The 18,243-nt window shown below is 37.3% G+C and overlaps 1 protein-coding gene across 6 annotated transcripts in view; it reads left to right on the top strand.

The window, feature by feature from the left end:
- The window catches only part of LOC136850746 (ETS domain-containing protein Elk-3-like), a 266,856-nt gene that overhangs the window by 194,807 nt on the left and 53,806 nt on the right, over positions 1 to 18,243 (top strand). For 5 of the 6 annotated variants that reach the window (XM_067124685.1, XM_067124684.1, XM_067124688.1 and 2 more), the window contains one exon: positions 10,257 to 10,289. In XM_067124685.1, coding sequence (XP_066980786.1) covers positions 10,262 to 10,289 — 28 coding nt within the window. In that variant the 5' untranslated portion in view covers positions 10,257 to 10,261. Of the gene's footprint in view, positions 1 to 10,256; positions 10,290 to 11,626; positions 11,664 to 18,243 lie in introns of those variants that run through there. The other variant, XM_067124689.1, reaches the window with a different exon arrangement.

The raw sequence follows: 18,243 nt of genomic DNA, 5'->3' as shown, positions 1-18,243 counted from the left end.
TAAAACAGCAAAATGGAACTACAATATTAAGCATGACATTTAAATTCTTGTTTTGATTAATTTTATTGCCTTTATTCGACAACTTATTGCATCTAAATATGTGTGGCCAACGCTTTCACGTTGAGATGTAGACATTTTAAGGAAAAAATTGGCAGAATTCCACTTACGCATTGTAGGCCAAGTTTAAGCGCTATTTTTATCCGCGTAATGACAGCGGAAACGGTAGAGATAACGATAATATAGTATGTGCACCCAAAAAGGGACGGGTGAAGATATGCCCATGAATTTTAAGTCCTCTCCCTCTGTCGTATACTAGACTCTCACTTCAACCAATGCCCAGAAATGAAAGAAAAAAGAATTGAGTAAATAAGCTTTTGTTACCGGCAGTGAAAGATACCTTGATGGGGACTTTGTTGTATGGGTTATTTTTACATTAGGTTTTCTATTGTTGTTGTTGCTACAAGAAGGGGAAACCGATGTTTTGAACTCTGCTTCAGGATTTTACGTGGCCGTCCAAATGCGATGAATTGTTTCTGTGTATTTTACACAAACAAAGCCACTCCAACATCTTCTAAAAACATAACAGACACCTCACACGTCTCGAACTGTCGACGTAACCGCTCAACTCTCCTCGCTGCTGGGAGAAAGGGAGCTGGGGATTTGGTACGATACATGTACACATGCGCTACCTGGGTCTAAGCGATGTCAGGCAGGGCAGCCGATCGAGGCTACGGCCTACCCCAACGCCAAATCAAAGTCCTTCAAAAAGAAGGCATCGTGCTTACCCCGTATAAAAAAAAATGGAAAAAGCACGTTAAACGAAGAAGTTTCTGTGTATTTTTAGTCTACCTTCTCCAGCACATTCCTTGGTAGCCTGTAGTACATAGCACGTCATGGTAGTTTCTTTAGGTTACTAAATGAACGAGCATTAGAAATAATGACTTTTGGATTTCTTCGTTCATGTTCTAAAGAGATGAGATGAAACGAGAAAGGTATTACGGTCGAGTTGCTTGTTTTTCCAGTTCTTGTCTGTTCAGCCTTCTGCTGTCTGTAGCAGTCATTGCCTGTCTGTACCTTTCAAAACATAAGTACATAACTTCCCTGTTGTGTAGTAGTATCATGTATGCATTGACGTGTCTGTGAACCTTTGGGATACCCCGCTACTCTCTGTATCTGTAGGAAAAAATGCCGGAACTTGTAGCTTCAAAGTGTACCAGTTGTATACTACAGCAGTCCCTATTGTATAACCAAAGTACACCCTTTGTTTACTGGTACCATCAACATGCGTACCTTTTAGGGATTTCATGTTTTCTTTTATTTTATTTTTTCATACAGTTCTGCCCTGTTGACCATACATTCCTTCATAAGGCGCGCCCTTTAATTGTTGGGCGTGTATATAAGAATAAATATTTAATGTGCGGGGCTTTGACTTAAACCTGTTTGTTCATGTATATCCATATTATCTCTATTTTTATCCCTTGACCGTAACTGTATATTGTGTTACATATCCAAATTCCCGGTTAGTTTCGGTCTTTGGGTCTTGCTGTGTTTTGGTTTTTTTATATACAAATTCCGTCCTGTTTTTAACATCTGACCTTTAACATAAACTGTTTGGGCTTGTCTTTATTTTTAACGCGAGTAAATGGTTCATCTCCCTTTAACAAGTTAGTGAAAGTATTTCCTATGGATACAACTTTCTGTTGTAACCATCGATAATCTGTTTTTTTTTATTTGTTTTATTTAAGAGAAAATGCAAGAGTTAAAGTGATTTCATTAATCAAGCCCTACCCGTTTTTGAATGTCCTTGTTTCTTCTCATATTTTTTTATGTTAACCAGCTTAACTTAACCATAAGGTAAGAAGAAGAAGAAGAAGAAGAAGAAGAAGAAGAAGAAGAGGAGGAGGAGTAGGAGGAGGAGGAGAAGAAGAGGAGTAGGAGGAGGAGGAGAAGAAGAGGAGGAGGAGAGATAGAGGGAAGGGTGGATGAGTGGGGGCGAGGGGAGTAGAGTAGGATAAAGGATAAACTTTGTTAAGAGAAAAATTGTAGATCCTGCGAGCTCATTCCCCCTTGGACAATTGGCCGTTCCTTTTGTGTGGCCATAACTGGGCTAGATTGCAAGATCGTGTCGCTTTAGTGAGAGAATGTTTTATTACCGTCATCATTATCATCTTGGTCGTCTTCGTTGTCATCGTCGTCATCATCTGTTTCTTCTCCTCGTCCCCCCCTCTCCCACTGTCACTCCCCCTCCTATCTTTCCTTCTCTCTCTCTCTCTCTCTCCTCATCTACACTATATTCCAATCGTATGCTACCCTTGTTCCTCTGTCACCGTTAAAACCACTTTGTCTCCTTTTGTTATAGTGAATGTCATGATACTTTGTTCTGTATTTTTGTCCCTTTTGTATTTTTCCATTTTTGTGTGTATTCATTTTTTTTAATATCATTACCAGTTCGTCAGCGTTTGAAATTTTAAGTGATTGATTGTGGCAAGATATATTTCAGCATCATTACCCTACTTGGAAGTTGTAGGTAGATGACTTACCTGGTATTAGGAGAGGTAAAGCAACAATTCGTCAGGTCAGATTTACATAATTTTGCTTCTTCCTGCTCAGTTTCTCATTTCCGAAATGGAACTTCTGTTTCAGAAATTGCTTTCTCTCTCTCTCTCTCTCTCTCTCTCTCTCTCTCTCTCTCTCTCTCTCTCTCTCTCTCTCTCTCTGGGCTTGTAGCTTGGTGGTAAAGCGTCTGGCTCACAACTTGACGAGTCGTGTTCGAATCTCGAACCGGAGGAGAAGGGGCGGCAGATAGGGGTGTTCCCAAAAAAGCCAAAGTGGCCCCGTTGACCTTAACAGTGGATTATGTTCTTAGGTGTTAGAAGACTGTTGTTGGTTGCAGCTATTTGTAGGTGGGAGCGGGAATGACAAAAACTAGATGGGAGCGTTTACTGCTTCGTGAAAATGTATACCATCAAAACGGGATTGCCTGGCCCCCCTCTCTCTCTCTCTCTCTCTCTCTCTCTCTCTCTCTCTCTCACAGCAGGTATAACTATTCGGCTGTATCAGTTATCCATAGATGGTATCTATATGTGACATTTTATATCCCTTGTCAATCACGCGCACACACACACGCATATATGTATAAATTTTTTATATGTATATATATTATTTGAATATACATGTATATATACTTATATATGTATATATATATATATATATATATATATATATATATATATATATATATATATATATATATATATACATACATATAAACACATTGTAGATTCACATTCCGTGTATCACGCGCGAATAAGCAATTTACTTTTCACCGGTAAAGACGAGATTTCATTTACCACGAGAGCAGTCAAGAGTGTTCAGATTTCTCTCTCTCTCTCTCTCTCTCTCTCTCTCTCTCTCTCTCTCTCTCTCTCTCTCTCTCTCTCTCTCTCTCTCGTTCCCCTACTACTACAGAAGGGTGTGATTTGAATCCGTTGCTTAGGAATTCCTTGGAGAGAGAGAGAGAGAGTGTGTGTGTGTGACTAAGGAAATAATAGATCCAGCGGTCCACTTTACCAGTTATTCCAATCTCTTTCAATTGACGACGAATGACACGGAGTGGTCACAAAAGCCCTGCTAGAAAACGACTCTTAGCAGCCAGAGAGAGAGAGAGAGAGAATGTGGATTTTCTTTTTCCTTTTGCCTCTAATTCCCCCATCCCCACGCCTACCAAGGTCTCTCTCTCTCTCTCTCTCTCTCTCTCTCTCTCTCTCTCTCTCTCTCTCTCTCTCTCTCTCACACAGTTTAAATAAATGGAATTCTTAGTCACGCCGCTTCATTACCATGATCATAATTAGTGAAATTATTTTTGCTGTGTCATTAATGCAGTACGAAGGCTCTATATCATTCTATTTGTTATTTTATTTGTATAGAGAAAGCGATTCCTCATACATATACGTGTTTCATATCTTAACGGTTTACTGCTTTCTATATTATTGTCAAATCATATATTATCAAATATATATATATATATATATATATATATATATATATATATATATATATATATATATATATATATATATATATAATTTTCTGACTCACGTCAGGATCGACCCAGGTCTCTCAGGTGGAAAGCAAGGGCGTTACCCACTGGGCCATACAAGTCTAAAAAAGTTGGAACCTGAGCAACTGCAAAGGAATTACCTGGGCAAGCTAACTGCTTGCATACCAGCGAGTTTCCCCAACTTCCCGACTCAGCTGGTATGCAAGCAGACAACATTTCCCAGGTTATTCCTTCTGAGTGAATAAGTTGAAAATCTCAACACACAATCAGGTTCCAACTTCTTTTAGACTTGTATGGCCCAGTGGGTAACGCCCTTGCTTTCCACCTGAGAGACCTGGTTCGATCCCGACGTGAGTCAGAAATTTATTTCTGTTCCACACGTGATTGTGTGTTGATGATTTCTATCTTATTCACTCAGAAGGGATAATTCGAATGAAATGTTGTCTATTGGGTCATTGCTGAGTCGGGAAGTTGGGGAAAACTCGCTGGTATGCAAGCAGTTAGCTTGCCCAGGTAATTCCTTGGGTGCAGTTGCTCTCAGGTTCCAACTTCTTTTAGACTTGTATGGCCCAGTGGGTAACGCCCTTGCTTTCCACCTGAGAGACCTGGGTTCGATCCTGACGTGAGTCAGAAATTTATTTCTGTTCCACACGTGATTGTGTGTTGATGATTTCTATATATATATATATATATATATATATATATATATATATATATATATATATATATATATATATATATATACACACACACATTTTTATCCGAGTCGAAGGATGTTGAGAATGTTGAACCTCCAGTCCTTTAGGATGAGAAAGTTTGCCCATTACTCTCCACCCCTCTCCATATTTCCTTACAGTCGACTGACCATCAGGTACGCAATTTACTTTCAAGGTCAACAGAGGCATACTGTGTCCTCAGTCCTTGCCTGAGATTTGAAAATGGGTCCCTGGAAGTAAGACCAGCATGATTTTCTTACACAAGGAAGCCCATTATAAACTTGCAAACAGTAATAATTAAAACACACACACACACACACGCTATACATATACACATATAAGTATATAAATTATATATATATACACATGTATGTGTGCGCGTATACATACATATATATGTGTGTGTGTGTGTGTGTGTGTGTGTGTGTGTGTGTGTGTGTGTGTGTATAATCTAAAAGCTTTCGTTGTCAGTGCACGATGAAAGCAGACTGTGAAACTGACGTATCAAAACACCTGTTCACATAAAATTTTGGTAACACGAATCATTTTCTTAGTCGTGAGTTTCAGATTTAATTCTGCTCTCTTGATCTCGTCTATAACATTTTCTAAATGTCTTTATAATTACTGCCATGAACACAACGGCATTACTTAATTCAAAAAATCATATAAATAAATCAAGTATAAAGATGACTGTAAAACAAATACCAACTAACGTAACAGTGAAATACCTTTATCTATATATATATATATATATATATATATATATATATATATATATATATATATATATATATATATATATATATATATATATATCTATATATATATATATATATATATATATATATGTGTGTGTGTGTGTGTGTGTGTGTGTGTGTGTGTGTGTGTGAGTGAGTGATTACCTGACAATTGCCATGGAGCCAATCCAGCTCTGATATGTATGTCATCTTGATAAATTGAGTGCCCAGTGCCAAACTACGTACGTAGGATATGCCCCTGTTCGTGTGTTTATTTCACTATGTTACGTTAGTTGTTATTTGTTTTACAGTCATCTTTATACTAGATTTATTTATATGATTTTGTAAGTTAATTTATTAAAATGACTTTTTTGAATTAAGTAATGCCGTTGTGTTCATGGCTGTAATATAAAGATATATTGAAAATATTATAGACGGGATCAAGAGAGCAGAATTAAATCTGAAACTCACGACTTAGAAACTGATTCGTATTACCAAAATTATGTGAACAGGTGTTTTGGTGCGTCAGTTTCACAGTCTGCGTTCATTATGCGCTGATAACGAAAGCTTTTGGTTTTTTGTTGAGCTACAGACTGGCTACTACTTATTATTATTGTTCAGTCTCGTAAGAAAAAAAATCAGAATGTTGTGATTAAATTGTTGTAAATTAAACACCCACACTTTTATTAATAAATTATATTATTTGTAAAAGTTAAAAGCAAAGACTTTCGATCACCTGAGTAGTGTTCCTCGTCGGTGTTCAATTTTCTTTTTTTTTTCTGGTAACTTTTATCACTGTGGAGGAACATCGTTCAGGTGTTCGAAAGTCTTTGTTTTTAACTTTTACAAATAATACAGTTTATTGATATAATTGTGGATTTTTAGTATATATGATCAGTTTCTGTAGTTTCTGTGAGGTGTATTGAATATAGATATACCATCGAATTCATAACCTCTTTATTGTAACTATTTTTTTTCTTTACATTCCTTCGAACTAATTTCGGTTCAACTTTATTTTTTTCCCTCTTTGTCTAAACAGCAACTCTTTCTTTCTAGCCTGTTGTAATTCATAAACAGTTTAGATGTAATTATTATATTGGTAAAATAATTAAGTATATGTATAAATATATATATATACACACACATATATATATATATATATATATATATATATATATATATATATATATATATATATATATATATATATATATATATATATATATATAGAGTGTGTGTGCAAGTATTTTGTGAAAATTGCCAATATTTATTCAGTGTTCCATGAATAATGTATCACTTTCATTTACTCTGTAGTACGATAATTGTTCAACTCCCATTTTGCTTTCACATGAAAGTTGACTATAATTACTGATAATCAAAACTGTTATACGCATTATTGTGTGTGTGGGTGGAGAGAGAGAGAGAGAGAGTTGAGAAGATGATGGCCAAAATTTTTCAGATTTTTCAAATTATGTGTAATGATGATGATAACTGCACGCTTGTTTCATTTAAACAGTCAGGATACAGATTACATAACCTATTGAAAATACCATCGACACTCATTACTCTTTATTACACTGTATTGACATGCCCCCAAGGTCAAATAACTATACATTCAGTAAAATGGTTGTCGATTATACCATTAAAAATGAAAACTGTTTCCTGAGGTGGAATAAATATGTTTGTTTCCATTACTTTAACTCGGCTATATTTTCTTATTCTTAAATTCGCTTTAAGTGACGCCAGGTAGCGACGTTTTGCTGACAAAGCATTCTGTATCTATTCAGTATTAATGCCACGTGCATCAAATCTCATGTTGTAACAATTTTGGACTATCACACCTTATTAAAACATCAGCAGCATCCTGGGATCTCTTATCTTTCAGATGAAACTGCTTGTCCTGATGCTTCCCTTATCCCCAACAATACTCAATGTGACTTGCACAATTGTCCTGAAGACTGTTTCTCCACCCTCTTCCCCAGGGTGCATTTTAATAGAGAAACTCTTCTGTTGTCTTAAGGTCAACATCCATACTCTTGAGAGAGGGGTCCACGGTGCTCTTCATTCCCTTCATTACAGATCTGAAGAAGAGGAAGAGTAGTCTTCTTCTTGGCAGCGTTATACGGATGTTGACGTTCCCCAGAGTAAGAGGAGATGCAATACTACTTGAAAGCGTCATTCCCCCATGCGTGTAGCGGTGACCGCTTCTTCTTTTTTTTTCTTTTTTTTTTTGTCTGTTGTTATTTGATTGCCTCGTCTTCTGTGAATTTTATTTTATATTTTATAAATTGTACTTTATAGTTCCCTGTATTTTTCTCTCTTTTTCCTCTTCCTTATTTCACTCCAATTACCTGCGTCGTAAAAAGAAGCCATTTAATTCGAGACTTGAAATAGGCTGCATACTTTTTCGTATGCAGAGTAAAGGCTAAAAGCATGGCATTTCTGTTGGCATTTTAAATCATATTAAAATTTGAAATGTATTATTTTCCGTATTTTAAATAAAGGCTGAACGCATGGCATTTCTTTAGGGCATTTTAAATCTCATTTAAATATTAGACATGTATACCTTTTCTTATTTTAAATAAAGGCTAAAGGCTTAACATTTCATATGGCATTTTGAATCCTTTTAATGTTTAAAATGTGTACCTTTTCGTATTTTGAATAAAGGCTAAAAGATGGCTATTATGTATGGCATTCTGAATAATTTAAAGATTTTAAATGTATACATCATCTTATTTTAAATAAAGGCTAAAAGCCAGGCATATTTAGGGAATTTTAAATAATTTAAAGATTTCGAATATGTACCGATTCTTATTTTAAATAAATGCTAAAAGCATGGCATTTCTTTTGGGCATTTTTTAAAATAATTTAAAGGCAAAAATTGGAGAAGCGATACAGTGACTTGAGATTGTAGTCCCCTGACTCCCATTTCAATTCTTCCTCCTATCCCTCCCCCCTCGCCATCCTCCTTTCCCCCCCTCCTCCTCCTCCTCCTCCTCCTCCCCTCCTCCTCCTCCTCCTCCTCCTCCCTCCTCCTCCTCCTCCTCCTCCTCCTCCTCCTCCTCCTCCTCCTCCTCCCCCTCAGGAGGTCGTGGCATAAATAACAGAAGATTTGAAGATAAAGGCGCTTGAATACTACCAGCATATCTCCCCTCTTTTTTTCTTTCTTTCTTGTAGTGTCCCCTCTTTTCTCACTTAAAGGATATATATCTCCTGGGGAGGGGAAGATGAAGGGAAGATTTAAGGAGGAGGAGTAGGAGGAGGAGCCCCTGGTGGAAGAAAAGGTCATTGGCGTGTGGCCCGAAGTTGCATCACCAGCTATTGTCACGGACGCCTCCTGTGTAATGATGGTTTTCTTTGTAAGCCTTCCCTTGAAGATTGCCGAAGATTGGACTCTCTCTCTCTCTCTCTCTCTCTCTCTCTCTCTCTCTCTCTCTCTCTCTCTCTCTCTCTCGTTCTGAGGGGACGAGGGTGACATCTTTTGTTATGGTTTTTATTATTATTGGTGTTGCTGTTTCTTACAATCCTATTGATGTCATTTTGGTAAGATCTGTATCGTCCATCTGACGTTCGCGACATTTGTTCAGCGGCCGTATGAACGATTTCGTACTGTTTACTTCCATAATTACACATTGTACATGTTTAGTTCATACATGTGTAAGCATAGGAGTGAATGGTCATGTCTGTGAAAAATTAATTTTATTGTCCGATGTCCGTTACCCGCTCACAAGCGTTTCTCTAAATTTGATAACGGCGGTTTCTTGTTTGGAAATGTGTTTGTAGTTCTTTCTGTTGAAGCTTGAATAGTTTCGATTAATAAGTAATTTGATTATGTTGTTGAAAAGTTGTCTGAGAATAGGTTAGTCTGGAAATAAAGACAATCAAGAAAGTTCCTCTCGGATTTTAGTTAGTTTCACTGAAAAGGAAATCCGAAGAGCAACTTCTTGAGAATTAAAAGACAAAGATTGTTATCTTAGGAAAAGATTTGTAGAGATAAGAGCAGCAACGCGGCTTGATGAGAATAAATATTAAAGATAGTATCCCACCGTGTCCATAAGATAGAGAAAGTCCATTTGGTCAGCCACGAAGGATGGTATCTTAGGATAAGCAATTCAAGAGTTTATCGGCTTTGTGCATACAACTGAAGATTAAATAACATAAAACCGAACGGCCTCTTCCTGCAGCGGAATAGCCCCCCTTGCGCCTAATAAAACTCGGAGGCGCATTAAATAAAAGGTTGGGGGGAGAAGAAAGTAACTCAAGACCCAGATTAAGAGTCGGTGCAAACAAGCAAGAAAAAGTAACTGGCAAGTAAGATTATATTATAGCCTCAGTGTGGTCAGAGTTCCGCCTTCTGAGAAGCGGAATGCGTCTGCGCGTCTTTTGTCCCTAGTAATTGCTTTTAGTCTGGCTTCTGCTGAGGCTGTGTCGTATCTTCATCTGACGGGGAATGTGTCTGTTTGTGTGTGTGTGTGTGTGTGTGTGTGTGTGACATCGCCGCTCATTATGCCCGTACTAACGTATGCGTGAGTGTGTCAGAAAATGATGACAAAAAGAAATAAAAAAAAAAACTCATTGTGGTCTCTCGAATAGATGTATTACGTCATGCATTTTGGGGTATAATTTTGCATGGCATTTGTTTTTGTTGCACCCTTTTTTTTTTAAAGCACTTTTTTTTTGTGTCTCTTCGGATTTTCTTGGTTTAATGCTTTCTTGTGACGTATTTTTCTTTTTTCTTTGCAGGTTAAATGTCGTGGATAAAGAAAGAAATGGCAGGTAAGGAAAGAGTTAATTTTGACCTTTAGATATTTCTGAAACCAAAAAAAAAAAAAATTTTCTTATTTTTAACGTATTTTTAATGAATATCGTTGCAGCAAAACATTACTCCTGTTTAATTTCCCTTATGTTTTCATAATTCTCTGTCATCTAGTTATGTATACCAGTTTACCCTCAAATTTGTCTTAATAACATGACGCTGACGAAAGCAGTTTATTTTATCGCGTATACAGTTTTCGAAGATACCGTGAGCCACCTGTAAGTGATCCAATTCGTAGATAAGCTTCTTCGGTGATGACGGGGGACTCGAGAAGCCTGTGGGATGGGAGACAAGTGCATTCGTCGTACATCGGGCAGTAATTAGAGACGGAAATTTATATGCACCTCTAACCTTACTATCTTTTGCGCCTGATTCTCTCTCTCTCTCTCTCTCTCTCTCTCTCTCTCTCTCTCTCTCTCTCTCTCTGTGTGTTTTGTAAACAGGGCGTATGCCGGAAAGCCCTGTTTGTGTCTTCATTGTTCAAAGATGCTCAGCGCACAAGTAATATGGTGTCATAGAGGGAAAGCGTAGATTAGAAAACTGAACGCACAATAACAGACAAACATCATAGTGAAAATCTGTCCCACTAGAGAGGAATAAATGAATGTATAGTAAATATCAGATCCATTAACGAAGACTTTGGAACAGTACGGTAATGACAATATGCCTCTTCTTCGCTACGATACACGACGGAAGAATTGCCTTTTCCCCCTTTCAGCGGTTCGGGTCCGAGTATTGCCAGAGATGTTAATCTAAGACGCTCGGGAAAAGAGTATAGCCTATAGTTTGTCTGCTTGGCCCTTCTGCTGCCGAGGGACTGGATAGGATCGGCCACAGGAGCACTTCAGCCATCATTTACGGAATCCTTTCAGCCTAAACAGCACCATAAATTAACCAATTGGGGGAATTATTTACCTGTTTACGGTACTGCGTCGCGTTTTAGAGGGAGAGAGAGAGAGAGATGGCTTGACGGAATGGGAAGTGTGTAATGGAGTGTGGGGAGAGGGGGGCGGGGCGGTGGGGGGATAGGCGATTAAGATGTTTGGTCAATATGAAAGTAACTAAATATCTGACAGCGGTCGTATTCTCTCTGCCTAGATAAGGATGAGAAATGGGGTTGGTGCCGGTTAATGGCGATAGGCAAATAGATTTATCTCGGTTTCCCCCCGTCCGAGAGAGGGAGAGAGGCTATGGAGGAAGGTCCCTTGATCCGGGAGCCTGATATCATATCGCCAACTGGTCCGTTTCTTTGAGGAAATTGAAGGAATCGTCCACTACCTCGGGGGGCTTGGCAGAAAGAGCAGCAGTAAGCATGGAGTTCCTGGCGCCATACGGTGAGACCAATCACTCGACTGCATTTCAGAATAGTTATTAAAACGGGAGTGACGGAAGGGTCGTTTGGAGTGTAGCATCTGCAGCCACGGTGGAGACCTGCATGATATGCCTACATTTTTTTTTACGGGAGGGCTGTAGTTGCTAAGGACGTTTTAAAACTCGTTTTAGAATGTGTCATTCCTTATAATATCGCCATTTGAATTTTCCGCTTACGGAAAATAGTCTTATTCCGCGTGTATTTTATGTGATGACTGCGTGTATGATGTCAGGACTTTTTTTTTTTATAAATACAAGTAATTTGTGTTCAACCGGGGAAGCTGCAGCTCTCATTTCAATGAGATCTACTTGTGTCTGAGAATAGCACAACATAGTTCTTAGGAAGGCATTCGCTCTGTTGACTCATGTTACTTTCTGGATAAGATTATGGTAGTCTGTGTTCATTTATTTTTTGGGATGTACAGCCGTTAGATTTTTCCTTAAAGTTTATAAAGCTAAAACATCTCTAGTGTTTTCGGAATGTTTATGAATACTTCTGGGATTTGTCTCCTCTTCTTTGACCTTATATGAGTTGGTTTGTTCGCCTCTTTCCGTTTGGCAAGAAAACTTCATCATTAGAACTTCGCTAGGCAACTGATCTCCCCATGAATTAACACATTTTAAGGGAAGCAAACCCTCGGCCTTTTCAGTTACAATGATTTAAATGTGTCCCAATATCCTTTTTGGAACAACTTGCCTTGGTAAGGTTCATATGTTATTCCCAACCATTTACTCCCAGCGACGTGTGAACTCATGGGTCCCACTGGTAAACATCCAAGTCCTATTTTCCATAATGTAGATTCTCATTTTGGTATGGCACGTTAGGGTTTAGGCTCTAGGTGAATTTCACATGCACAGCATTGTAATTCCAAGATCAGAATTGCGCATAAGTAAACCCCAAAGCAACATGGCTCTCTGCCCTCTATATATCCTCGATGTTAGCGTTCAGAGCTTTCAGACAGAAGACTGGGAGCCGTCACCTGTCTTCGAAGGTGTCCTAATTCTGCTCTATCAGGATGCAGAACCTTAGAGCCTTTACAAGCAGAAACTGTAGGAAAGAGTTAGTTAGAAATGAGGATGATTAGAGAATCAAAATCGATGAAAACTTGAGCAGATTGATGAAGTCAGACAGTAAGCTTTCATTTGTTTGAATAGCTTAGACTATCACATCAAGAGTATTAATTTATTTAAATGAAATCAGTGTTTATTCATTCTTCTCTCTCATTCATTTGTCATTTGCCACCAAAGAACTTTCAGAATCATATATCATTGTCCTTGGTATTCCTGGGGTCCCGAACAGGATCATTTGTAAAACCCAGGAGCGCAAAGTTGACGTCATACGCTGTTTGTTTATTCATCATAGGCTGAAGTTTAGTATCTAACTGAACACAGTTGTGTAATCATGGCACCTTTAATTTGTATCTGTTCATCACAGTGTGCTTCGCAGTTACGGTTATGTTGAGTAGTGAATCAAATTAAATTGAAATGTTTTTTTCGTTTTTTGTAAAGATGCTGTTAAAATGCATAAGAGTGCGTCTGACTCAGTCGAACAGTGTTCGTCGGACAAACACTGTTGCCAGATAACAACGGGAAAAGTAAAGGTGTGTTGATGACGTCAGAAGCGATCACCGCCGACTAATGCATAACGTCAGTCTGTTGCAAAGAAAAAAATTTGAAGACCACAACACTAATGTTCGGCTCAGGGTTAGAAAACCGCATCTTGACCGATGGCATCGGTTCAGAACTTTGTTTGCCGGACTTTGACCGGCGAACTGGGTAGTAACTATGATATACATCAAAATCTGGTAGCACTGTGTGTTGCCAAGTCAGTGCTCCGCAAAGATGCGCGTATGACGTCACCGTACTAGTTAGTACGATATGGTAACAGTGTTTGCCTGACGACCACTGCTCGACCGTGCGTAGACACCTTAATAGAAAATCAAGTCTGTTGACAGATTTTAAAACAAAACTCTCCATTTCACAAACTTTATTGGTAATTATTAATTACATTAATCGTTAGACTTACTAAATTTGCGTTACATCTGCACAGTGAAATCTGTCCCTTCACTAGAATACTAAAATGCTGCTTAATGAAGAAAAACTCTTCCGTGAATTTGGACCCGTTGATGTAGTTAATTACCCAAGCGGGTTTCTCGTATTTTTAAATAAAGGTTTTCGTCATTCTCAGACAGCTTTTTTTTTAAACAAGGCGAACAAATTTAGTAAATTGTGGAGTTGTATCCGTTAGGTTGAAAGACAGTTTTTTCCTTTCCTGAATAAAAAAAAAATATACTCGTTGTTAGTTTAGGACCAGTGCTTTTGAACTATAAAACACAGTCTTCATTGAATCTCTACAGCAGCGAGCAATAAAACTTGACATACACAAGTTCCTTAGTTAGATAAGATTGCTTCAAGTAGCGTCACAAAGATTACGGTTTTAGCTGCAATGTCATTAACTGTAAGCAACAAGACAGTGGACATAAATCATTGTCATTAATTGTCAGCCCTGTACGTGGTAATACGCGGATGAACCACCAGTGCAAAAAACTTCCACTACGTAAGTAGCTTCGTATACTTACAGAGAAGAATAATTGACAGTGTGGCGTTTCTCCTCTCCCACTCCCCGCCCCCCCAAACACACACACACACACACACACACACACACACACACACACACACACACACCTCCCCATTAGCCGCACACGGAATATCGAGCTAAAACATCGGTCATTCTTCCATTCGTGGCCACCAGATAGGTGCAGATCAGGATGTTCATAAATGAAGAAATTGAGGTTATTTGTTGGTTCCTGTAAAAGTTGCTTACCTGTTAATATGCCTTCATGGTATATCATTCGCTAATACTCCTTCATCATACTGAAATTTTATAGCAATTTTTTTAACTACATATTTGTGAAATTACTTGATCAATGTATTTTCTGGTGTTGTTGTAACGAAATCTTCCCTTTGAGCCATGCTGATTAATTTTTATTTATTATTTTTATAGATTAATTATCTGAATTTGCTTATATAACGCCGATCATTTCAGTGCATGCATAAATTCCCACATTACACTTGTACATTCAAATGTTGCTTTTGTACTTTTAACCACATCTTTTAGCGATATTGTTATCGGCGCTTGTCGATTATCATTCCGTGCATGCATAAATTCCCACAATGCACTTATACATTCGCGTGTTGCATCTGCACTATTAAATACTGTACATCGTTTAGCTGTATCGTTATCGGCGCATGCGTAGACACACGGAATAATGTGGTTTAAGAAACATGAAACCTGAGGTTATGCTTCTCCCTTGAAGGCAGTGGGACCAGACGAACAACCTCTGTTTTCATTTTCCCCATTAAATTCGCATCCATCTGCATGAACGCGGCCTTTCCCCTGACATCCACACGCCACTGCTTTTTATTCTGCTTGGAAAAGGGGCGTTCATTGCAAATTTCATTAGACGGCGCAACTTGACGTTTTTGTGTTATGTGTGTGTGTGTGTTTTGTAGGTCTTTCCCTCAGTAAAGTGAATTTTCTCGAGAGTTTTATTAAAATATTTAACTTGTAAGATTGTCGTTTCTGGTACTTTTAAACTTAGTAGTAGACAGGACCGCCCTCATTTTGTTGACACGTCTTAGTAATGTTTCAGGAATCCCATTTCCCTCTTTGGGGCTACATAAAATCATGGAATTTGATTGAATCTGTATCTTATACAGCACACTTGCGGGAAACATCTAGCATGGAGCTAACATATCCATGAGAATATGAAGTTACAGATTTGCAGTTAATTATGAATGATTACAATTGTGATTGCTAAGAAATTCACAATATCGTGATAAACTGTTGTGTAATAAAAATCCACAACTATATAAATAAATTGTATTAATGTGCATATTAATACAATTTATATAGTTGTGGATTATTATTATTATTATTATTATTATTATTATTATTATTATTATTGAGAAGGAGAATCGGGCAGGTTCACGAAAGCTCTCGTTTGTGTGTGTGTGTTGTGTGTGTGTGTGTATATATATATATATATATATATATATATATATATATATATATATATATATATATATATATGTATGTATGTATATATATAAACATATATTTACATTACATCACTGGATTTCCTCATTTTAGTGACTCATGATATTATTATTATTATTATTATTATTATTATTATTATTATTACATCATTTTGTAGGTAGCACAGAAACATCAAATGTTGTGGTGCTTGCACGAGCAACGAGAGAGAGAGAGAGAGAGAGAGAGAGAGAGAGAGAGAGAGAGAGAGAGAGAGAGAGAGGAACCTTATCAGAGGATGTTATCTACATCCGGCGAACGAATATAACCCTGCCACTTATCCACTTCGTTTCGACAGCTCTTAGTCAAATGAGAGCCCCAACTGAAGCCTTATCACTTAATTTACGATAAAGTTTCGAATAAAAATTTTTTAACTACGTCGTATCTCCTTTTTCAAGAGACTGCCTTGGACTGTCCGTGTCTGTACGTGCGTGTGTGTGTGTGTATTTTTTCGTCTGTCCGTGCTTGTTTGTGTGTGTGTATTTTTTTGTATGTGCTTGTTTGTGTGTGTATGGTCATTTTATTTTTAATTTGGTTATCCATGCATGTGCGTGTGTATTCGTATGTGTATTTCTTGTTTAACTTCTCAAGTTTATATATATATTTATATATATATATATATATATATATATATATATATATATATATATATATATATATATATATATATATATATATATATGACTATTTATCACATCACCGTGATTCATATACAATCAGAAAGCTACAAACGTCCTTTAATATCCAATTCACTCTACCTCGGAAGTAAAATATTTTCATATATGTTACCGAAGGGGAATTTTTAGTTGATAATAAGTCCACCGTCCCGTGGGGTCGAACCAGCGACGGACGAGGAATCAGGACTACAGTGACACACTAACCAGTCGGCCACAATCAAGCATGTATGAATGTATGTTTGTACGTGTGTTTGAGTGTATCGCCTTCGATATTTCTTTTAATTTAGCCATTCCTGTGTCTTTCAACAGTTTCAAAGAAAATGTCGATGTAGATTGTTTAGAACCTCAGAGCTTAAAGAGAGAACAAAAGGCTTGGGGATTGTGATGGAGGTTGGGGCGGGGGGCGTGTGGAAGCAGACGATAGTTCACGTAGGATCATCTGAACTTGAAGTGGATTAGGATGCCGCTGCGACCTTTTATTACAACTGGAAAAGAGAGTGATTAGGAGCATTCCGCGATGATTAGAGGCTACTTAAAGATTCCTTTGAACTGACCGGCGAGTATCGCTTTCTGCAGACTAAATAAAACTCTGTGGGAAGTAAGTAATCCGATAGTCTTCGAATCCGTTGGCCATGAATTCACGGGAACCCTTTTGGGAAAACATAGAGGAATATCGTGTGTGTATGTATGTATGTATGTATGTATGTATATGAGTGGTGTGTGTGCGTGCATGCACTTAGAAGGTAGTTAAGAGACAAGCATAATTCTAGTGGTATTTATACATATAAATACATTCTATTTTTGTGCTTCTCGAAACTGTTCGGCTAAGAGGCTAATTTTCATTTAACACTATGTTCCGTAAATTCGTCTTCATATTCCGATGTGTTTATTCATCTGATTTATTTATTAATTAATTTATCTTCTGTTTCTCTTCTAATAACTGATCTCTTTTTTTTCGGTAATTCCTGTTATTTTCTGTAACGTCTTTCAAATGAACACCATGTTCTTAGAAGCTTGAATATCAAGTCAAGAGGCCTCTGTGGGCTTGTTGCATATGAACAGGGCTTATATTCTGAATAATAATAATAATCATAATGTTCAGAAAATTTAAGAACAAATGTTTTACTGCCTCTTTGAATTGGAATGAAAGCGAGATGTTCTTACAGCATTACTGAGACAGATTATCTCTTGCAGTGACGCTTATCTGGTGTCTTGAAACCCCAAAATTCTCCTCAATTTGCGTCCTTATCTCATCAGACCACCGGTACAAAAGTTCGCTCTTGATGGAAGAGACGGAAACATGTGTAAACAAACAAAATATAAATTATCCCTCGAGTCTCTCTTCTTCTGTAAAAGCAGTTTTGAAGACACTTGTTCGTTAAAGGTGATGATACACAGGCACGAACATCCGTGTCTTTCATTTTGACCCTTTAGTGCTGGATACTTTGTACAAAGCTTAAAGGCAAATCCTGAAAGTTGCTAGGAACTGTGGTATTAGGACACCACCTTCATATTGTATTTGGGTGCATGAGCGTTTACATTAAAAATAATATATTTTCATTGCATAAATTCATGTAATCATTATGTAAACATAATATATGTATATATATATATAGATATATATTATATATATATATATTATATATATATATATATATATATGTATATATATATATAGATATATATATATATATATATATATATATATATATATATATATATATATATATATATATATATATATTATACACACACAATCCGCTCTACCTT

This window comes from Macrobrachium rosenbergii, chromosome 22, assembly GCF_040412425.1.
Source record: "Macrobrachium rosenbergii isolate ZJJX-2024 chromosome 22, ASM4041242v1, whole genome shotgun sequence".
Lineage (NCBI taxonomy): Eukaryota > Metazoa > Arthropoda > Malacostraca > Decapoda > Palaemonidae > Macrobrachium > Macrobrachium rosenbergii.
The sequence above is the reverse complement of the archived record's forward strand: the minus strand, read 5'-3'. Positions and strand labels throughout refer to the sequence as shown.